The sequence below is a fragment of the Protomyctophum parallelum genome, assembly GCF_964188405.1.
Source record: "Protomyctophum parallelum genome assembly, chromosome: 4".
Classification (NCBI taxonomy): domain Eukaryota; kingdom Metazoa; phylum Chordata; class Actinopteri; order Myctophiformes; family Myctophidae; genus Protomyctophum; species Protomyctophum parallelum.
This window is the reverse complement of record NC_139700.1, coordinates 29,078,370-29,100,013: the sequence shown is the minus strand read 5'-3', so window position 1 is coordinate 29,100,013 and position 21,644 is coordinate 29,078,370. Positions and strand designations below refer to the sequence as shown.

Genomic DNA, 21,644 nt, shown 5'->3' with positions numbered 1-21,644 from the left:
GTATTTTTGGTCCCCAACAAACATGGATCAAATATCATATCATTGCGGGGAAAGGCTTATGTTATTAAAGCAGGGAACACAGGAACAAGTACAAGAGATGTATGCAAAGACAGGGAAACAAATAAATAAATAATCCCAGCCCTGATGACGAGACGAGATCTGGCGGTTATCTGATAGCAAGCAAGAGGAAACTCTGGCCCATTGTCCCGAGGTGGATTAAAGCAGGGCGTTACACCGAGGCGCAGGAAGCCATCACATCCCAGAGCTGGAGAAAGAAGTTCAATGAAGTGGCCCAGACTAAACAGCAAATAACCAGGTCCATGGAAACAACCAACATTATGACTATGAGCCCTGCCTAATAGAGGCTGTGTTTTCAAGTTTGGCCTGTACAGTGGTCTGTGTGTAGATCTACAAGGGGGTGGGTATCAAATATCTTTGGAAGCTTTTGACCTGTATTTTAACAAACGTTCTCTTCTGGACGTCCCTGGAGTGGTACAACACATGTTCTACTGCTCTACAACGGCACACATCGAGGCCTCCTTCCTTCCTAACCCAACCTCTCCAGAGAGGACTGTGGAGGGATGGAGGCGACAGGGGACACGCTAGCCTGGGAGGAGGAGGTGTCATCCAGCATGATGTAACCACTACTACCACCAGCTCACCTACTGTACATCATCCATCTATGACAGCAGCAGCAACAACATGGCATGCATGGCTCGCTGCCACCCAACAACACCGGCTGAATAACAACAGCATGGCTCGTTGCCATTCAACAACACCAGCTGAATAACAACATCTATGACATTAGCGGTTACCCCCCCCCCCCCCCCCCCCCCACCAGCTACAACAGCGACAACCACCACTAAAGGCCAGGCATTCTTCTACTGGACGGCTAGAGGCGGAATCAACGAGATACTGATGACGTATTGAAGCGCTGCCACAGTGCAAATATTGTAAACACAACCTAACAAGATTACAACTCGAAATTACTATGGAGATATCATTTTTGTCCCGCTGCTGCCGGTTCATCGTTTCTGAAGAGAGAGAGACCAGATGCAGGCAGGAGGAGGGAACTTGTCAGGTTAGGAACATGAGGGAAAAATTAAGAATTAAGAGAAAGCAAGAGAAAGAAAGAAAGGAAAGGAAGGAGAGAAAGAAGAAGTGATGGATTCCTGGACAAAGCCACATATTTCCCTCGTTGAGGTCATTGTTGGGATGACAGTTAACCACAGTGGAGCCCTGCCCTTCACTGAGGACTGGCACAGTCTGCCTTCACACTGACAAACAAGAGCCGCGCACGCACGCACACACACACACACAAGCACACCAAGAGCCGCAAGGGCACATCAACAAACACTCAATGGGACACACAGTCACACCAAAACACCTCCGCACAAATCTCATTACATTGTGTGAGTGGAAATGTTCACCCCCCCCCCCCCCCCCCCCCCCCACACACACACACACACACACACATATACGGAGAAAAACAAAAACATTGGCATCCACAGATGGCTCGTCAATGAGCGAGAGCGAACGAGGAAGTGGGCGGATGGATGGGAAAATAAGAATGAGACGGATTGAAAAGGACGGAGCGGGGGAGGACAAATCAATAGATGCCCTGCCGTTCTGAGCACAGCGATCAAAACAGCCCCCTCCCACCATGCAGCACAATATCCTCAGCTGACCCGGGAACAGCGATACCTCTCGTCTCCATCCCTGAGTCATCCTACAGCAACTAGTGCTCAACGTCGGCCTGGAGTGTACGGCTTCTCGATTATTCGATAAATCAACAGAATAATCTTTAATTAACCCATTTTGGGCAGTAACCCCTTTTGGTGTTTTAAGCATTATGTTATGCTTTAGCTGTTGAAAATAGCAGATCTACAAGCTATTTTGGAAAAATCGGGCGGCCAATTAAATATATTTTTGGGGGTCCTTGACATGGAAATGTCAGGATTTAGAAGACATTTGTAGAATCGTCCTCGGGTCTAAATGGGTAAATTAAATATATAAATGGTTAGTTGCAGGCAGCCCTAGTGTATACACACACATCCTGGCTTTAGGGGGAACAGGTGTACATGATACTGATTGGCTGGGCAGTGGAGGAAAGCAGAGGAAAACCTGTCTCCCACCAGGGACCTATTCAATGATGTCACTGCTGTGCCTGAAGGGGGGCAAACGACTGCACAACAAACATCCGTCTTCCCTGCAAAACACCTATACCTATTTTCTCCGTCTCCCTCTCTGAAGTACAAGTATCCTTTCCTAGTACAGCACGGTCTGCTAACACAAATGACACAAAGGAAGCATTTAGGGCTCTTAAGTACAGTATTATTTTTTTGGGGCCCACAGCTCTCTAGCACAGTGAACAGACATAATGAGGAGCGTTATGCATGTCACCTCCAAAACATGCTAGTCAGCACTCGGCGGTACTCTTCCCCCTCTCTCTCCCTGCTTGGCCAACGTGTCTGTCCAGCATCCTGAGTCAATATAGCCTCGAGTACAAAGGGAATTATTGGTGTCTGTACTTCCCTTTTGTTGGGTCTCCTCTCTAGGCTGGGTACAACGGCGACATGAGATGGTAGATAATTGAAACAAATGAGAGGGCAGTGGGCACTGCTGCCAACAGCACTGCAGCACAGGGGCAATTACACAGAGAGGAGAGAGAGAGAGAGAGAGAGAAAGAGAGAGAGAGAGAGAGAGAGAGAGAGAGACATCACAGAGATTAAAATAGGGTTCATTTTGCATCCCAAGACGCAGTTTATAGTTAAGGGATGCAATAAAACGACCTCTGCATCCACGGGATGCACTACTGTACTACTGTACTGTTTTTTATTCTAGTTTATTTTGCTAGCTTTAGTTATAATAATCATTTCTTCTGATTTCTACATTAATTTAAACAACCATATAAAATGAAATAGGAGTTAAATGCTGCAATTTGTAAAAAATGCAAAATATGACATGATAATATGATATAATGAAGTGGGACTCATAAAATGTCCCTGGGGTTCATCTAAAAGACCATCCCTGCATCCCGGGACGCATTACATTGAAAACCTATTTACATCACTGGCATCATCTAGTGTCTAGTGTTCACATTTAAACCTCACATTCAGTTATTCTATGCATACTCCTCAACATTGTTTGTTTGTACATTAATCCGATTCAGATCGAAGCCGAGTGCATCTCAATCCATGCTCATCCATCTACATGCGACACCTCGTCACACGTATGTTTGTAACCATACGTTTATTAATTACGTTTAACTTTAAATCCCTGTTTTGGGCATGTCCTTAACATAGGCAAACATTTTCAGATAGCAGAAATACTACATGTATGTACAAGCTCACGTGTTTGTGAGTTTGTAGATGCGAGCACGCAAATCAATCTAATTTTGGAAATGGGGCTTAAGTGGTAACTTATATACTCCCTATTCTTTCAGAAATGAGAGAAAGAGAGAGACAGAGCGAGAGACCGTCAGAGTGAGGACGTACCTACTAACCACCACCACCACCACCCTTTCTGTGCATTTTTAGACTGCAACTTTGCCAGCCCACCCCTCCCGTGGTTACCCGTGCTTGGAGACAAACTCCATAAACAGGAAGTAAGGCGCCCAGGCACTTCCTGCCTCCCCTGAATTGGGCCTCTTGTTCCCAGAGGCGCTGTGGAGAAGATGTGGGCTACTGCAGCGAAGACCAACGCTTCACCACAGAACACTTTCCATGTCACCTTTACAGCTCAGCTCCTTTAGGCCTGGATCTAGCCTGTAGGTAGGCCTGCTGCTGTGATAGTGGGTTCCATTATACACCGCTGAACACATCATGGGGGCGTGGGGTGTGCACAAGGGTGGAAATCTGTCAAATCGCAATAGCTTAGTGGCTCAAATTCGTTTATCCATGACTGATGGACCCATAGTGTTCACACTATGGGACACTTGGACTCTATAGAACCAAGATCTGCAAAAAAAATCAATTTTAGCACAAAAATCCTACGGGAGCTGTTTTTTGGACGCCTCGTACCACACTATGTCCTATGATGATGAAATGACTTGCTGTGCTTTCTCCTTCAGACAGTAGGTGGTGAACGATGCTGCATCGAGATGCGTCAGCGGCACTTACACTCTAGTGTGTGTGTGTGTGTGTGCATAGTCATGCGCACGCACGTGTACGCGTGTGCGAGTGCTGACTCTGCAGAGCTAAATGTGGAGGTAAGGTTACTGCTAGGCCTTCTCTTTCTCTGTTTCCTGAGCGAGCAGCAGCTTGTGAGAGAGAGACACACACACACACACACAGCGGCTGTTACATAACTGACGTGTGCAGTCTGCAGTGACATGGGGACAGGTGGAAACTGAGGACGGCACGTGTCTCTTACTCCTTAGAACCTGAGTTATACATAGTCATGCACACCGAAAATAGCCGGTATACAAGTTCCTGTGAGCTTTTAGATCTTCTAAATTCGATCCGCAACACTGATTTGCAGCCAAGTGTATACATCAACCTTTGCAGGGGATCAAGTACCGGTGAGAGATTCCGAGGCCTTCTCCTCCCAGGTCACTCGGTTATCTGTGGTAATGGGTTACGCGCCAATGAAATGGCAGAATCCTGCAGCTGATTTATACACTCTAGTCTTAGTAAGACAGGCCTTGCAAACTGCTCTGTCTGCATCAACTAAGTGGTTAAGGCTGTGTCAAAGCAAGCTTGAAAACTGTTAAAGGTGGAGAAAATCATTCAAAACATCAGACTACTCGAGGAACAGAGGAACCGAGTATAGATTCTCGAAGCATGAAGGAAAGATCTAAGTCAGACGGGTCATGGACAGTTGAATGAGTACCTCAACGAATTGAGTACCTCAACGAAAATCTCGTGTGAATTATATTAATCAAAAATCGGTCCAGTCTCAGCCAACGTGTCATCTGGGCAGAACAAGCAATACAGACAGACAGACAGACAGACAGACAGACAGGGAGGGAGGTAGCCCCATGGTCCACTCTGGAGCCAGTGGGACGTCATGCCCCCCATTGGCCTGGGCCGACCTCAGACAGTGTTTGTAAGGCAACCAAGTGCTCAATTTCCCCGGTTCAGCTACAGAGCTGCGGGATCAATGTAACGCGGCTGGGAATGATAGAAAGTGATTGAAGGTGTGGATTATCGTGAGATTTACCATGGCAACCAGCCAAGAATTGGGACTAACCGTTTTAGAAGATGTGTTTGGTACCATTTGGTTGACCTTACATTGATAAAGACATGTTTTTCTATATGAATATATACCAGTAGATCCCAGTTCAATAAAATACAGTATGTTGACCACTGGAGAACTTGACATACTGCAATTAAACAGAATCAGAATCCAAACTCCAAGAATATATATTTTCCAATTATTTTGACCAATCTGTATGATAATGTTAATACAATAACTAGCATGTCTGCAGTGGTTGGAGGTTGTCTCCCTACTCTTCCATGTTTATCCAAATAGGATTTCAACAGACCATCAAATCTCAGTCAGGACTGATCCTGTTAAGGTCTGATTTGTGTATACGGTAGTTAAAGAGTTTGCAGCGTGTGCCATTATAATACAGTATATGATATCTATATGGCACGGAGCAGAGGCAAAGGGGAACAGAGTCCCATCTGACTAATTCATCCAGTGAGGTTTTAAAAAGAAACTATATAAACCAGAAATAAGGTCTCTCTATTCGCCAGTCATCATCCCCTTGGCTAGAGTGCAAACCGCGTAGTTAAAGACGGTTCCTCGAAGAAAAAGCCACGGGCATTTCAGCCTGATCCAAATTGGGGCCAATCTGAGTGACAGGCTTACTGAGGAGCAGTAGGCGTGGAACACCGGGCTACGAGTGGTTGTATTTGGCAGCAGAATGGTGTCCTTGTTGAGCCGTTGGTCTGAGCTTTGTGTGGAACACATCAGGTCTGCCAAAGATAGCCTAACGAGAGACACATGGCGAACTGAGGTATGGCCAGAAACCTCACTCTTCTCTCCGTTACATACACACACTTTTGTAATGCCCTACAAAACGATGTACTCGATAGAACCATTGTTGCACACTATGCACAAAACATCCCCCCAAGTAACCAACTGTAGACAAAAACAATAAATATGTACATATTTGTCTTTCCGCAAGGAAGTCAACACAACAGCAGCAGTATGTAGATCCGGAACCAACAAACAATAGGATAATTTGGTTTATTTTTATTGTGTGTACACAGCAATTGTTTCTGGAGACAGAGGAACTTGGAGAAGAAATGGCCACAGATTGTACTTTTGACCTCTTTTTACCCCCCCCCCCCACACACACACACACACACACACACACACACACACACACACACACACACACACACAGTGTTATGACAACAACAGCTAGCAACCCGATGCTAACGTAAGTAGCATTATGGATTAAATAGGGTTTAATTGACGTACATCTACTGCAATGGCACCAAGTGGGTTAAAGAAGGCCAGAGGAAACGTGACAAATCACCTGAATTTAAAGACATATTTGTGGAACAAATGTTGACATCACTTTAGCGTCACCCGGCTCGAACAGCAACACTTGATACTTGAACAAGTGACCACCTCCTAGCCTCCTACTAAACCAACAACACCTCCCTCCTCCTAATCCAAAAAACCTCCCTCCTCCTAATCCAAGACAAGTGAGCCTCACTTTAACTCCAACACCACCTCCACCTAATCCTCACTTTGACTCCAATACCCCCTCCACCTAATCCTTACTTTGACTCTAACACCACCTCCACCTAATCCTCACTTTGACTCCAACACCACCTCCACCTAATCCTCACTTTGACTCCAACACCACCTCCACCTAATCCTCACTTTGACTCCAACACCACCTCCACCTAATCCTCACTTTGGCTCCAACACCACCTCCACCTAATCATCACTTTGACTCCAACACCACCTCCACCTAATCCTCACTTTGACTCCAACACCACCTCCACCTAATCCTCACTTTGACTCCAAGTCTCCAACACCACCTCCACCTAATCCTCACTTTGACTCCAACACCACCTTCACCTAATCCTCACTTTGACTCCAACACCACCTCCACCTAATCCTCACTTTGACTCCAACACCACCTAATCCTCACTTTGACTCCAACACCACCTTCACCTAATCCTCACTTTGACTCCGACACCAACTCCACCTAATCCTCACTATGACTAATAATAATAATAATAAAACTTTATTTGTATAGCACCTTTCATGACATGCTTTACAGAACAATGGAGAATAAAAGAAAAGCAAGGCAACGACAAAAAACAAGCAGTAATGCAATACAGTGAGGACATGAATAACAAAATAAATAAAAAATAAAAGATCAATTAAAAGCAATGTTGTAGAAGTGGGTCTTGAGCTGAGCTTTAAAAATGTCTACAGAGGCTGCCTGAGGGTACAGTGGGAGCTTGTTCCATGCCGACGGCCCGTAGAAGCAAAAAGCTGCTTCCCCGTATTTTTTAGTTGCCATTTTTTTAGGCAAAGCGAGCAGGCCAGCAGTGGAAGACCTTAGGGGGCGGTTTGGGACATATTTAGGCAGGCAGTCATGTAGGTAGGAAGGTGCGAGACCATTGAGAGCTTTATAGACAAGTAAAATAATTTTAAAATCAATCCTAAAAACAACCGGAAGCCAGTGCAGTGATGCCAAAACTGGAGTAATATGTTCTATCATCTTAGTTCTAGTTAAAACTCTGGCTGCTGCATTTTGGACAAGTTGTAATCTGTCAGTTGTTTTCTTAGGCAGTCCTGAAAAAAGTGCATTGCAGTAATCAAGCCGAGAAAAAACAAAGGCGTGGATTAGCGTTTTTGCATCGTCCAAGGACACATAGGCTCTGATTCGTGCAATATTTCGAAGGTGAAAAAAGGCAATCTTGGTAACATGATTAATGTGTGAATTAAAATTCAATTCAGAATCAATAATAACCCCCAGGTTCTTTACTGTACTGTTACTTTCTACAGTCAGGTTGCCAAGTCTGCTTAATATTGATTCTTTCTGTTCACTAGAACCGATTATGAGAACTTCTGTCTTATCCTCATTTAGCTTGAGAAAGTTCTCATTCATCCAACATTTGATGCTAGACAGACAGGTAACCAGCGGGTCTAAAGCACAGGGATCATCTGGAGCCACAGAAAGATATAGTTGGGTATCATCAGCATAGAAATGAAAATTGACTCCGTGATTGGCAATGAGTTCGCCCAATGGCAGTATGTATAAGGAGAAAAGCAGAGGGCCAAGAATCGAGCCCTGTGGAATACCAGAACTGATGTTTGTCTGTCCTGACTAGTCCAACACCACCTCTTGTAATCCTCACTTTGACTCCAACACCACCTCCACCTAATCCTCACTTTGACTCCAACACCACCTCTCCTAATCCTCACTTTGACTCCAACACCACCTCCACCTAATCCTCACTTTGACTCCAACACCACCTCCACCTAATCCTCACTTTGACTCCAACACCACCTCCACCTAATCCTCACTTTGACTCCAACACCACCTCTCCTAATCCTCACTTTGTCTCCAACACCACCTCTCCTAATCAAAGTGTGTCCTGAATGCTTGAAGTGTACAGCACTGGTCTGGGGTCTGGGGACCTCTAGGGGTCCTTGAGAGTTCCAGGGGGTCCCCAGCTAAATGATAATTAGGAAACAAATGGACCCTTATGGGTCTGTAACTCAGAGTTACAAACTCTCAGAGTTAAATTAGCTTTGATTTTACAATATACATTGGGGTCCCAGAGAAAGAAATTCCAAAATGGGGGACCGTAGCTTAATTCAGGTCAAGCCAGAGGGGGGGGGGGGGGGTGTCCTCGAAATTAAACAGTTTGAGAATAACTGCTAAAGCCGTAAAAATCGTACAACAGTGACACTTGGTGGTGAAGACCAACAAAACGCTATTTTTGTGCTCGGACACAGCCAGGGACCCAGGGACGTACAGCCCCAGGGACACAGCCACACACATAGCTGTCTATAGGAGTGGTTGAACCACTCAAAAAAAAGGTGGACGACGTCGCCGCTGTGCCACGGGGAAAAGTGGAGCGAGAGGAAGTGTGCCAAAAATAGAACCGATTTGGTCTGTTTTCTCTCAATGCTCCAATGACACGTCAGCGCTGCCCGCCAAGTCCCACCCCTGGCCTGGTGATAATTGCTCGAGTGGGGCTTGGAAAAAACAGAACTGCTCCTGGCACTAACCTGACTTCACAACAACAAGGCTTCTTGCATGTGGTGCGCGCGCACGCACACGGACATACGCACGCACACGGACACACGCACACATGCACAGTGCAGACTTCACTTAACAGTAAGGCACATGAGCACAGCAAACACACACACACACACACAAGATGCACACTGTAAACCATGTTCAGAAGAGCAAGGATGTGTAAACAAAGTCCCGAATCACTGCGACATCCGATGGCCTGCCCTAATCCAATGCAGATGTGTGTGTGTGTGTGTGTGTGTGTGTGTGTGTGTGTGTGTGTGTGTGTGTGTGTGTGTGTGTGTGTGTGTGTGTGTGTGTGTGTGTGTGTGTGTGTGTGTGTGTGTGTGTGTGTGTGTGTGTGTGTGTGTGTGTGTGTGTGTGTGTGTGTGTGTGTGTGCGTGCGTGCGTGCGTGCGTGCGTGCGTGCGTGTGTTTTTGCTTGCTTGCATGCATCTATTATAGCTTGATGAATCTTTTAGCCCTCACCATCAAAACGCTCCTCTGGGAGCTAAAGGGTTATATATAGACTTTATACTGCAGTGAAGGCAGGCCCGTGCTGGCTAACCCCAAAACCACAAGAGAGGGGAACCAGATCCCTTCCAGGCCAGACTCCAGACTGCCAGGGGCAAGGCTAGCTCAAGTCATCCACACCACCCACCCCAAGCACAGCAGGCAGCTATAAGAACAGGGCAGGAATCAATAACATAAAATCACAACCAACCCAACCCATGCTGGTTTAACTGCAGTGAACTATTACACAGTTAAATACTTCATCGATGGCCATAATGACCAACAGATGGTGGCAAGTCCGGTCCACAGGCAAGTGTAGGTTTTTCTCTGCCAAAAAGGTTTGGTGCCAAATGCATAAAAATGTCCACAAATTTGACTGTTCCTGTACTTATCCTAGCGGGGTCATTGTAGCTAGACGAAAATGCAAAGTCCATCCACAACCCCCTCATACACTCCCCCCTTGGGAAGGAACACTGTGTCCAAACAAACAGACGCAGAGCTTCAGCTTTGGGGCATGGGGCAACAGAGGAAAGGTTCTCTACGGATTTTAGGCTCAAATCAACGTTCTCCTGCAACCTACGACCGGCTAAACCCTGTAACACAGCAGCTCATGAATCCTCCTCTTTGCTCTGACGTAGAGAGGATGGCTGCGTGCCATTTCCCCCCCCCCCCCAAAAAAACCTTTTTATACCCAACCCTGTTCATCCGACTACAGCAAGAAATCTCTGCCTTCTAATGCAGCACTTTACTTTAAATATCTCAGCACAACAGAAGAGAGAGCTACAAAATTGGCTCAAATGAGGACCGGGGGGGGGATGAGAGGAGAGAAAGGGAGAGAACGACAGACCCAGAACTTTAAGTGTGTGACAACATGGGATGAAATTATCGAAGTGGTGGGTCAACTCAACAACAATGGCAATAAACAACAGGAAATAAACATAATAGGGGAGAGAGAGAGATAGATTAGAGAGCGAGATGTATATGCGTCACCGTACCTGTAAAAGAAGCAATCACAGCACACCAGAACCCCCATCCAGCTGACTGTAGAGGCAGAGCCGGGGTACTGATGGGTCAGGGCCCAGCTCCCTTCTTCTCTCTCTCTCACACACACACACACACACACACACACACACACACACACACACACACTCGCCTACAGGTGTAATAGAGCTGATGCTGCCGCTTCCAGCCCCAGTATAACACCTTCTGCAATCACCTTCTGCGCACGTGTGGAGCACTCCGCTTGCCGACCGGGCACACCAGTGCCGTCCCTTTGACTTATCGCGGGGCACTTGGAAAGCTGTGCACGTGCTCACAGCCCTGTGCAATAAACACACACACACAGGGAAACGGTCTTCCAGAGTGGGCGAATAAAAGAGAAAAAGATCATTCACAAAACAAGAGTCCGTTCTGAGTGCGTGTTCTCTCCTCTCCTCTTCCAACAACTGCGACTGCCTGCCTCTCTTCTCTTCACTCCCTCGCTCTCTCTGCCTGCCCTCGCTCCCTCGCTGGCTTCCACTTGAAAGGCGGGAAGATTAGCTTGGCAAACAGACTCCCATAAACAAAGTGCTGACTGCGGGGAGGTACGGGCAGGATTGCAGGGGACAGAGAGATGGGTAGAGAGAGAGAGAAGAGAGAAGAGAGGGGAGAGAGAGAGAGAGAGAGAGAGAGAGAGAGAGAGAGAGAGAGAGAGAGAGAGAGAGAGAGAGAGAGAGAGAGAGAGAGACAGAGACATTCCCTGGTGGTAGAAATCTCTGCCATCTGTATACATCCCAAACTAGGTTTAAACATCGTCCCCACCCATCTGTCCTCTGTAATGCACGTACACAAACACAGGAACACACACACACACACACACACACACACACACACACGCGCCTGTGTAATCTTTTATCAAAAAGTTACTCAATGCAGTAGCCTGGCAGCCTCTACTTGTGGGCTGAAAAAATGCCTTTGCTCAGTACAAGATAAGAGAGGCACTACTAGCCACTAAACACACACCTGGCTCATCGTTAACTCTGAAAACGAACAAGTCATGCGGTACCAAAAGCATACACAATGACAACAAAAACACTCTCCACACACACACTTACTTGACTATTATTCATTGATCACACAAATGACGCAGAGGTATGGGAGTGGCTACTGGCTAGCGCTGCAACACACCCCCAGGAAACGTGCCAATCGCTGCAGAGCGCCTTGGGTTGCTGCGCGTGCAAACAAGGTGAAGGGCACACAGTGAATTATAGACCTCATCACGTATGACCTCCCTGTATCCTTCCTTCCGCTTGCTGAAAGCCAGTAGCCACCCACTGTCTCCTCCACATTGTGAGATGAAACCCTTTTTGGTTGTTCTCAAATGTTCTCTGATCATGCGGTAGACGTGCGCAGCATCCTCGTGCCAGACTCCTGAGAGCAAAGATGTCAGGTGCCTGTGTGTGTCTGTATCTGTGTGTGCCTGTGTGTGTGCCTGTGTGTGCGTGTGTGTCTGACTGCCTGTGTGTGCGCGACTGTGTGTTCAAAGGCTACAGACAGTGACTGCACCACACACATCTCACGGTTAACTGACCGTGACAACACAGACACAAGCAAAAGTCAACGTTCAAGCGCACAGCAAGACAAAGCTGTGGCATCTAAATTTGAGTCAAAGAGAAAAATAGCGACACCTGCAGGTCGTGCTACTCTCAAGGTTCCGCAGGTTAGTAATTCGTTAGCCTCAGCGGTACCCAGGCTTTTATTTTCGTTCGCGTTCGGCTCAAAAAATGAAAGCCTGGGAAACGTGACACATTTCCTGGTCTAGGAGAGTAGGAGGGGAGGAACTACAGTGCAGAGGGGCGTCGCTTTCCTCCGCTGATTTCTACCAGGGAGGGGAGGGGCGGAGGGGGGCTCTGATCGGTGAACCAATATTCTCCAGCGGTTGCTCCAAGCGCGCCCGCCCCTCTAGATCAGAAAGCACGCTGGCTACTTGGCTAGGCCAGGCTAGTAATTTGTGAGATCATCTTTGGGTGTTGAACGGACATGTGTCATAGCAACCTGCTCATGACACAACATTAAGAACTTACATGCGGTGCAAGTGGTCTAAGGTTGGTGCTAGGAGAAAGGCCATGCAGAGCATTAACAATTGAACATGCACATTGCACAGCAAATTCCATCACAGTCCAATACCAATACTGCCAGTAGTGAGTAGTCTTCAGTGACTCTGAAGTTGACAGACCATGTTGCCGCACTTGGGAGCACTGTCTGCCGCTAGTGGGCCTAAAACTATTGGGATTGTGTGACTGACAACCACAAATTATTATTGTAATATATAGTAATGACTGCTTTTTAATTTACTATACATGTGTGAATTTATTTTCCAGTGCAGACACAAATTCAAAAATTATATATATATATGTATATAAATATTAATATTAAGCACCCTCAACCTGATATCCCCATTTTGGGCATGCCATTACAGGTAAAAAATATATATTTAGAAGTGTTTTATTTAAAAAAAAAAACATGTCACATCGTGAGCTTGCATATCTGCCATTTCCGCTATGAATACAGGTGTGGCCTGCTCTCAACAAAATTGTTTTGCCCATTTGTGTGCCTTGGCCAACACAAAACCACCATTCTATAAAAACAAACAAATGCACATTTTGTCTTGGAAGAAACATCTGGTGTTATGCCTGACACTGACAGGGGCAGTACAGAGACCTCAGAGATGTGAGGGGGGGGGGGGGGGGGGGGGGACAGGGACATGACATGACAGTTACAGTACAGTACTGGATCACTTCCCTTCCGTTTCTGAAAGATGAGACGGGACGGGACGGGACGGGACGAGCTTGCAGCAGACAGCAGCAGCAGTATATTTGAGCTACAATGACATCATCCTCTCTTCTCCCTTCTCTTCAGCGGCACCTTCCTCCTGTCTGTCACCACCCAGGCTCCACCTTCACTTTCCATTGTCCCTAATGCTCACTCCCTAATGCTCACAACACCTAGATGATTGGGAGGGGGGGTGTGCGAGATCTTCAACTGAACGTGAATTTCCGAGAAACAAAAGAACGCTGATTTAATCTGAAGCTCCCGTGCTTCTGCTTTGCACACGCATAGCCAAATACACACAAGTAAATTAATTGGGCTTTATTGGCACCACACACACACCTTAATTGAATACACACAAAAGGGAGTGCATAGTCATAACAATGCTCTCATGTTTGTGAGCCTGTGTGATGGAGTGTGCAATCAGCATTCATTCATTAGGCTGCTTTGTGTTTCAGCACACAAGAGTCAGGATGTGCTGTGTGTGTGTGTGTGTGTGTGTGTGTGTGTGTGTGTGTGTGTGTGTGTGTGTGTGTGTGTGTGTGTGTGTGTGTGTGTGTGTGTGTGTACACACAGCGGAAGGGGGCCTGTGCCTGATAACAATTCTGAGGGAGAGAGCTCCACGCCAGAGGAGAAAAGGAGGAAGGGAAACTACATCAACAGTCACTTTCAACAAAATGATCAAGTACGTGGTTGAGAGCGAGTGCCTGCGCCGTCAACTAGAACAAAAGGCACTTCATCAAAATATCCAGATGAATAATTACGCAAGAAATCCGGTGGTTAATAGTCACACTCTCTCTGAGCCGAGCTGGATCGCAGGAGCATTCAAACTTGTGGTGCAGCTTGGTTTGATAAGGGGAGGAAGACGGAAGAGTAAGACAAAGAAAGTCCTTTTCATTAAACTTGTGACTGGGGGGGGGGGGGGAGAGAGAGAGAGAGAGAGAGAGAGAGAGAGAGAGAGAGAGAGAGAGAGAGAGAGAGAGAGAGAGAGAGAGAGAGATGGCATAATGACACAAACAGTGGAATCAGTGGGTAACACTCGTGATCCGGTCTATAAATGTCTGGGAGGTGAATGGAGCCCGTTGAGGTCATATCCACAACGTGGGTTAGGGGGAACAAACTTATAACCTCTCTCAATTTTCTAATTCATTCAAAGTGATTTATTGGCATGAGTTTACATTGCCAAAGCAAAAAGTGGAAGGCCTACAATCAAAACAAAATGTATGTACAGTTGAAAGTCAGTATATCCAATAAATCAATTCTCTCTCACACTCACACACACACACACTGAAGTTGCTAGGGGATGGAACCCATGGGGAGGGGTATCCTTTTTTCTGTGGAGGGAGTGAGGTGATGTAGGGGGCCTGTTGCTTAGGATCCTGAGGGATGGAGAGAGGAAGAGCTAGTTTTCATTCTCCTGTCAATGGAAGACAGAAAACAAAAGAAAGAGCGCCTACCCCTCCCTCCCACCCACAGCAAGACGGACAGGTTTACCCTGACCTACACGTGGACACTACAATGGTGGAATCACCATGAATGAAGGAAGCGTGACAGCAGATCAATCTGTTCAACTACGAGTGCCAGTTCTTAACAATAGCCGCATTTTATCATAGAAAGGCGATATATTTTCTAAAACATTACTAATTCTACTCGGATTTCTGATTGCAAAAACGTCACTTTAATGTAGAAGCGAAACTAAAGTAACATCGACACTACTCGGCATCATCATTGCAAAGCGTCCTCTCGGTCACGAGTTGTTTTAATATAAAACAAAATGAGTTGACACAGCACGTTACGTTCCCCAGCAGAGATTATGCGTGAAGTTTACGGGGATCGAGGCGCGTGTTATGGTTTCTCTTACCTATTTAACGTATAGGAGCCGTTCCTTTTGAACCTCATCCCGGACGACAGTAAACGGATAAAGAAATCCAGAATTGTTTTGTTTTCCAGAAGAAGAGCTATAGAACAGAAAAAGCAGCGTGTTTGTTTGGTAGAGGGAGAGAGAGTGTAGCTGCTAGCTGCTGCTGCAGTCAGACGATGAACAATAAAATACCCGAACAGAACACTAGACTTGAGGCAGCCTTGCCTTGCAGAGCTTTTCTTCTCTTTTATGCTTTCTCTCTCTCTCTCTCTATCGCTGTGTTTTCCTAACCGCCCCCCTTCCTCCTCTCTCTGGTTCTAGTTCTACTGCTTCCGTGGGGCAGGCAGGGTTTTTCTTTTCACCTCACTAGAAGTCACCGGGGCTGTTGTTTCCGACTCGATGATGCCAAAAAACGACGGCAAACGTTTCCCAAACGACAAAGAAGTAAATTAAATTAAGCGACCGCTGTATGTTGTAGCCTAAAGCAGTCCACCGGTGACGGAATTAACTTCTTCCAGACAATACAATTAGTCTCACACACACACACACACACACACACACACACACACACACACACACACACACATTAACCATGAATCTGTATGGTATGTAATGCAATACAACAACAAGCAAGGCTACATCTGCAGTGGTTGGAGGCAATTCAATTATATCTAGGTGTCAGGTAGGACAGAAGGATCACATTGTCCAGAAACCTCATCTCCATATTTTAACATTTTGTGGGTTTGTTTGTAAATTAACGCCCTACTTGATCATACTACAGCGTCACACAAAAGCATCCAAGTAGACCTACAAGCTTTAAACATAAAAGTACCAGTTTGACATAACATGAGGTTTTCAGACAACATTCTAGTTGACAAGTAGTGCTGCCTGAAGCTCCCAAACAAGTGTAATATCTCACCCAATCCGGGAACCCATCAGCAAAAAGCAACAGCACCCTGTTTTCCTTTGAATTTGCCTCAGGGAGCGGCGCCAAACAGAATGTGAATAGCAGGATGTTGCCCGTTTGCTCCGCCTTATGGCGGCCCTCCTCTTCCGGTGGGCACAGGCGTTTTCAATTTTCATTCCCACTAACAATGTATACACATTCTGTATGCCGCCGTCGACAGATTCAGTAGCGGAATCTGTTCTTGAGATTATATCTCCTGCTGACCAAGCAGGGATTGTGTCTGGTGGGTGCGGTAGAAAGTTTGGCCTCCCGTGCAGGAGAGACTGGGGTTCAAATCCAAAGTAGTAGGACATGAAACTCACTAATGTTACGGATCGCAGCTTTCATTTACCTCAACAAATGGATACAAGTAACATGATGCCAAGTTCACGCCAATAAAAAACAGAAATATACCATACGTAACCTAAGCTACAACTGTACAAACCAAGAGTTTGAGAAATTGACAAAAGCGAAATATAAGCTATAGAATGGATCATCAACCGCCGGCAGTATATTTATGAAAAATTATTCATATGGAATCCTGAGCGCCTGGTCTTTCTCCACAGCCAGGACCCAGAGGGACCAATCATGGCTCTCGTGTTTCAGGAGCGTTTTCTATCGGCAGGGCTATATTCCCTCCATAGGATGTAAACAGAGTCCAGAACACTTGTCACAGCATGAATGGTGAAATATTTTAAAGGCAAGAATAGCCATTTAACATCCCATTCTGGGCGGGAACCCCTTTTGGTGTTTTAACTAAGCATTATGTAATGCTTTAGCTATTGAAAAATAGCAGTTCTACAAGCTCGTAGCGCGGCACTAGCTTTAATATAGGTCTGCTATTTTTTTTTTATCGTGAAAATGTGACAAATCTTTGAATATACTTTCAGAGCAAACATTTTTAACTAAAATCTTTGCTTCTGGGGGGTCCCTGGAAGAACATATCAGAATTCTGGGGGTCCTTGACATGAAATAGTTTGAGAACCACTGACATGGAAACATAGGTTTTTCAGAAAACTGTTGTGATTTAGAAGACATTTGTATAATCTGTCTCGGTCGAAATGGGTTAACTCCAGAGCGGTCTTTCCAAGCAATATTGCATGTCTGTGTTTATGTATCCAACACTGTGGTTCTCCAACTTTGTCATAATTGTCAAGGACCCCGACATTTTATATCGCTGCTGTCAGGCAGAAACCTCTTATCTCCATATTCTAACCTGTTGGAGTCTTTCGTAAATGAATGCCCTACTTGATCATCCTGCACCGTCACACAAAAGCATCAAAAGTAGCAGATTTACAAACTCGAATGTGACGCGAAGCATCATATGTTGAGCTTGTAAATCTGTTACTTTCAGTTTTTGAATGTGAATCCTGAAAAGTAGTGTTTTGGGACATATGGAGGTTTCCACCTGACCGAAATGTTTTGTGGCAAGTGGACTCCCATACAAGACGTGTGCCCCACACACAGTCACACATACGCACACAACCCCCCCCCCCCCCCCCCCCCCCAGACTGAAGTGAGCTTGTGGATCTGCTACTTTCAAATAACCGATGTAGGCCTATACAGAGTTAAAGTGCTTAAACTGCTTTGTGATGTTATATTAACCTCATTATCACTGATCTAATAAACTGCAGCCACCACCCGGTATAAATAATTTCTTATTGAAAGTCGTTTAATATACAGTAGGAAGCTTTGGCAGCAGCTACACAATATACTGTAAGAAGCTCTGGCAACAGCTAGACAATAACCTGTAAGAAGCTCTGGTAACAGCTACACAATAACCTGTAAGAAGCTCTGGTAACAGCTACACAATAACCTGTAAGAAGCTCTGGCAACAGCTACACAATGCTATGTTACATTTCAACCATCCTCTCCGAACACACTGAATTTGTGAAATAGCAGCGAGCCAGCGACGTACAGTATTATGGGAATGTTAAAATGCATGGAAGGCAGACAGCCAGACTTACTTGAGGTGACCGGAGGATGACACTTACGTGACACTGGAATGACTTTACAATGACAGATAGAGATCTTTATCGCCCTGGTTAGTGTCTACTTACTGTCTAGAGGTGCATTGTGTCCCTTTTGGGAAAGGAGCTGCCGGCTGGGGGATCTCTTCTCTCATATACTGTGATTGTATAGGTCTGACTGTGTGGCCCAACAACATGTCATTGGGGTCAGCGCTGCCGCCAATTCCCACCCCTGACCTGGTGATAATTGCTCGAGTGGAACTTTAAAAAAACAGAACTGCTCCTGGCACTAGCCTGACTTCACAACAAGAAAACAACGCATGCCACTCACACACTTATCCATGTTCAGAAGAGCAAGGATGTGTAAACAAAGTCCTGAATCACTGCGACATCTGATGGCCGTGCGTGCGTGCGTGCGTGCGTGCGTGTGACTGTGTGCATATGTGACAGACCAAGAGAGAGACTCATAGACAGAGACATAGAAATAGAGATGCACCGATCAATCGACCACCGATCGGCCTTCAAATGACTCGATCTGGAGTATAATTTAGTATCTTTGTGACTGGTCTAAACATTCTCCCCTTCCTCCCCCCCCCCCCCCCCCCCCCGGGAACAGTTTTGACATGGGCTTTTACAAATTATAATTTTGGAAATACTCAAAAATTTCCCTTGAGCACAAGATCAGAATCGGTATCGGTTGATCATGAGAAAAGCAATCGGTGATTGGTCCTAAAAAACCTGATCGGAGCAGCCCTACATAGAAAAGTAGACGCCTCTTCCGGCTCTGGGACGAATGCTCTCAAGTGAGGGAAAGCTTCCGTGTTGGTGCCAAGGGCAAGGTAAGGAAGGGACGTGAGTCACATGACTGGACACCGCCATGACACTCATGTCCATGTAACTATATGGCTCATGTCCGGCGCACTTCCACCCTCAGTTCAATACAGGTCGCTCCAATGAATTACAGCGGCGAATGAGGTGTCGTCTACCCTTCTATGTCTTTTAAAAGTTATTATGAATATTGTCATTGTATGTTGTTGATCTCACAAAATAGCACTTTGCTAGTTCGCTTCTTGTACCCGCAGGAGCAGTGACAAACAAACCTTAATGAGTGATCAATCCGTAGTGGTGTCATAATAAGGCACAATAAATCAATCAGCCATAACCTGGTGCATTGGAGGGGGTCGTGCACTGATGTGTGGACCATATAATGATGAATGAAGACAAGCAAAGGGCTCTGCAGGTTAGCATTACATCATGGACTGCAATGTGTGCTTGCAGTTACATTGATGCGTGTGTGTGTGTGTGTGTGTGTGTGTGTGGTCTCCCTTTCCCAACTGAAGCACTCAGGCCCAGTTTCAGTGCACAGTGAAACCCATGGTGTTATTTTAACCGCAAAGAGTGCACGAATGGAACCGAATGTGGGTCCATTCGGTTCCATTCGTACACTCTTCGGAGTGAGGGTCATTTATTATACCGTAAAGAGCAGACTGGCAAACAAAACAGCTGATTAATCAATCGCCCTGCTGCTGCTGCTGCTGCTGCTGCTGCTGCTGCTGCTCGCAGGCAGACCACTCACTGCATAGTTACGCAACACAAGCTCTAGACGAAGAGGAGGAGAAAGGGGGGATGGCTGGCAGTGGTGGAAAGTAACTAAGTACATTTACTTAAGTACTGTACTTAACCCATTTTGACCTGACAACAGATTCTACAAAATATCTTCTAAATCCTGACAGCTTTCTGAAAACCCTATGTTTCTATGTCAGTGGTGTTCAACCTTTTTCATGTCAAAGACCCCCAGAATTATCTGTATTTGGCCGCTGACCCCCATCTGAAAATATGTTGTTCCAGGGACCCCCCAGAAGCAAAGATTTGAGTTAAAAATGTTCGCTCTGAAAGAATATACATTCAAAGATTTGCGCAACACTTTCACGATCTTTCAAAAATAGCAGCTCTACAAGCTTGTAGTGCACTGTGTGCCGCGCTATGAGCTTGTAGATCTGCAATTTTTCAATAGCTAAAGTATAACATAATGCTTCAAACACCAAAAGGGGTTCCGCCCAAGTACAATTTGGGGGCATTTGTGCTTTACTTGCGTATTTCCAATTTCCAACATCTTTACTTCTACTACACTACATTTTAGAGGCAAATATTGTACTTTTACTCCACTGCATTTATTTGAAATCTTTACTTATTAGTAAAAAAATTTTACGACATTCTGCCTAATGAGTACTTTCTATTTTGGATACTTTAGGTAAATTTTGATGCCAATACTACTTTTAATCAAGTACATTTAGATTTGAGGAATTTTCAATTTAATCTGGCCACAAAAGATCACGGGATCTACTGACATATTGAGCCTACAACACAGAGTATAGCTTGTTGTTGTAATGTTAAATGTCCCATGTTCGAATGCCCCTGCCCCACTGTCAAATATAGCTAAAATCCCTAAAACGAAAGAAAGCAGCAAATGGAAAAAAAATTACACTCAAAGTTGTCCTTTAAGTAAAACAATTGGGTACTTTTTCCACCACTGATGGCTGGGGGGGGTGGTTGGGGGTCCGGTACAGTCCAGGGGGGATTGAAGAATGGCGTCGGGGCGAGTCTGAGGAAGACGAGAAAAATACAAGAAAACGGCGGGGAGATATTGTATATGTAGACGCCGCGGCAGGAAATGAAGCAAACACCCTATGGGGCGAGGGAAAGGGAGGGAGGGGAGGAAAGAGGAGAGAGGGAGGGAGGGAGGGGAGGCGGAAGCAGCACTGCAAAGTAACCACAGGGACAATTAGCTGATGCTTTATTGCGCTGCAGTTGAAAACAACCCCTCCCTCCTCCTCCCCCGCCCTCCCTCCCTCTTCTAAGTTACAAAGCATTTCTCCTCCTTGCATGTATTCATCACCTTCTCCACCCTCCGTCGGCCCTGCTTGTTGTCATTGCTCTTTACGGTGACGGTCATTAGACCTTTTGCCTGCCGTTGTCAGGCAAAAGCATCATTCATACAGTGCCCGGTTGTCGGTTGCCGACAAGAACTGACTTTCAAGCTAACGAGGGTGGCGACACCGTTGTACGGTGTATGAATGAGGCTTAATTCAAGCTTTGTTCCTTGCTTGCGCAAGCCCTCGTTTCCCCATTCATGTCTTTCCAGGCGTTACCAGGGTTGCATCATTTGCCCCCTTGATATGTCCATCTGGTTCTCTCTTCCCCTCACTCTATGTGCCTCCTTCCTGGTGTACACTGCAAAGACTGGCGTGTCGATTTAACTCGGAAAGTCTAAAAATGATGCCTTTCTCTTAAATTAACACTCTGGACTTTGCCTTGTATGTTG

The 21,644-nt window shown here is 45.8% G+C and overlaps 1 protein-coding gene across 4 annotated transcripts in view; it reads right to left on the bottom strand.

The window, feature by feature from the left end:
* mob2a (MOB kinase activator 2a) overlaps positions 1-21,644 on the bottom strand; it is a 98,886-nt gene that overhangs the window by 43,972 nt on the left and 33,270 nt on the right. Inside the window, exons 1-2 of one of the 4 annotated variants that reach the window (XM_083762959.1) lie at positions 10,870-11,230; positions 10,734-10,838 (exon numbers count right to left, since the gene is read on the bottom strand). The exons of 1 other annotated variant lie outside the window; for it this stretch is intronic. In XM_083762959.1, coding sequence (XP_083619085.1) covers positions 10,734-10,771 — 38 coding nt within the window. In that variant the 5' untranslated portion in view covers positions 10,772-10,838; positions 10,870-11,230. Of the gene's footprint in view, positions 1-10,733; positions 10,839-10,869; positions 11,231-15,406; positions 15,624-21,644 lie in introns of those variants that run through there. 2 more of the 4 variants (XM_083762961.1, XM_083762960.1) reach the window with 2 other exon arrangements.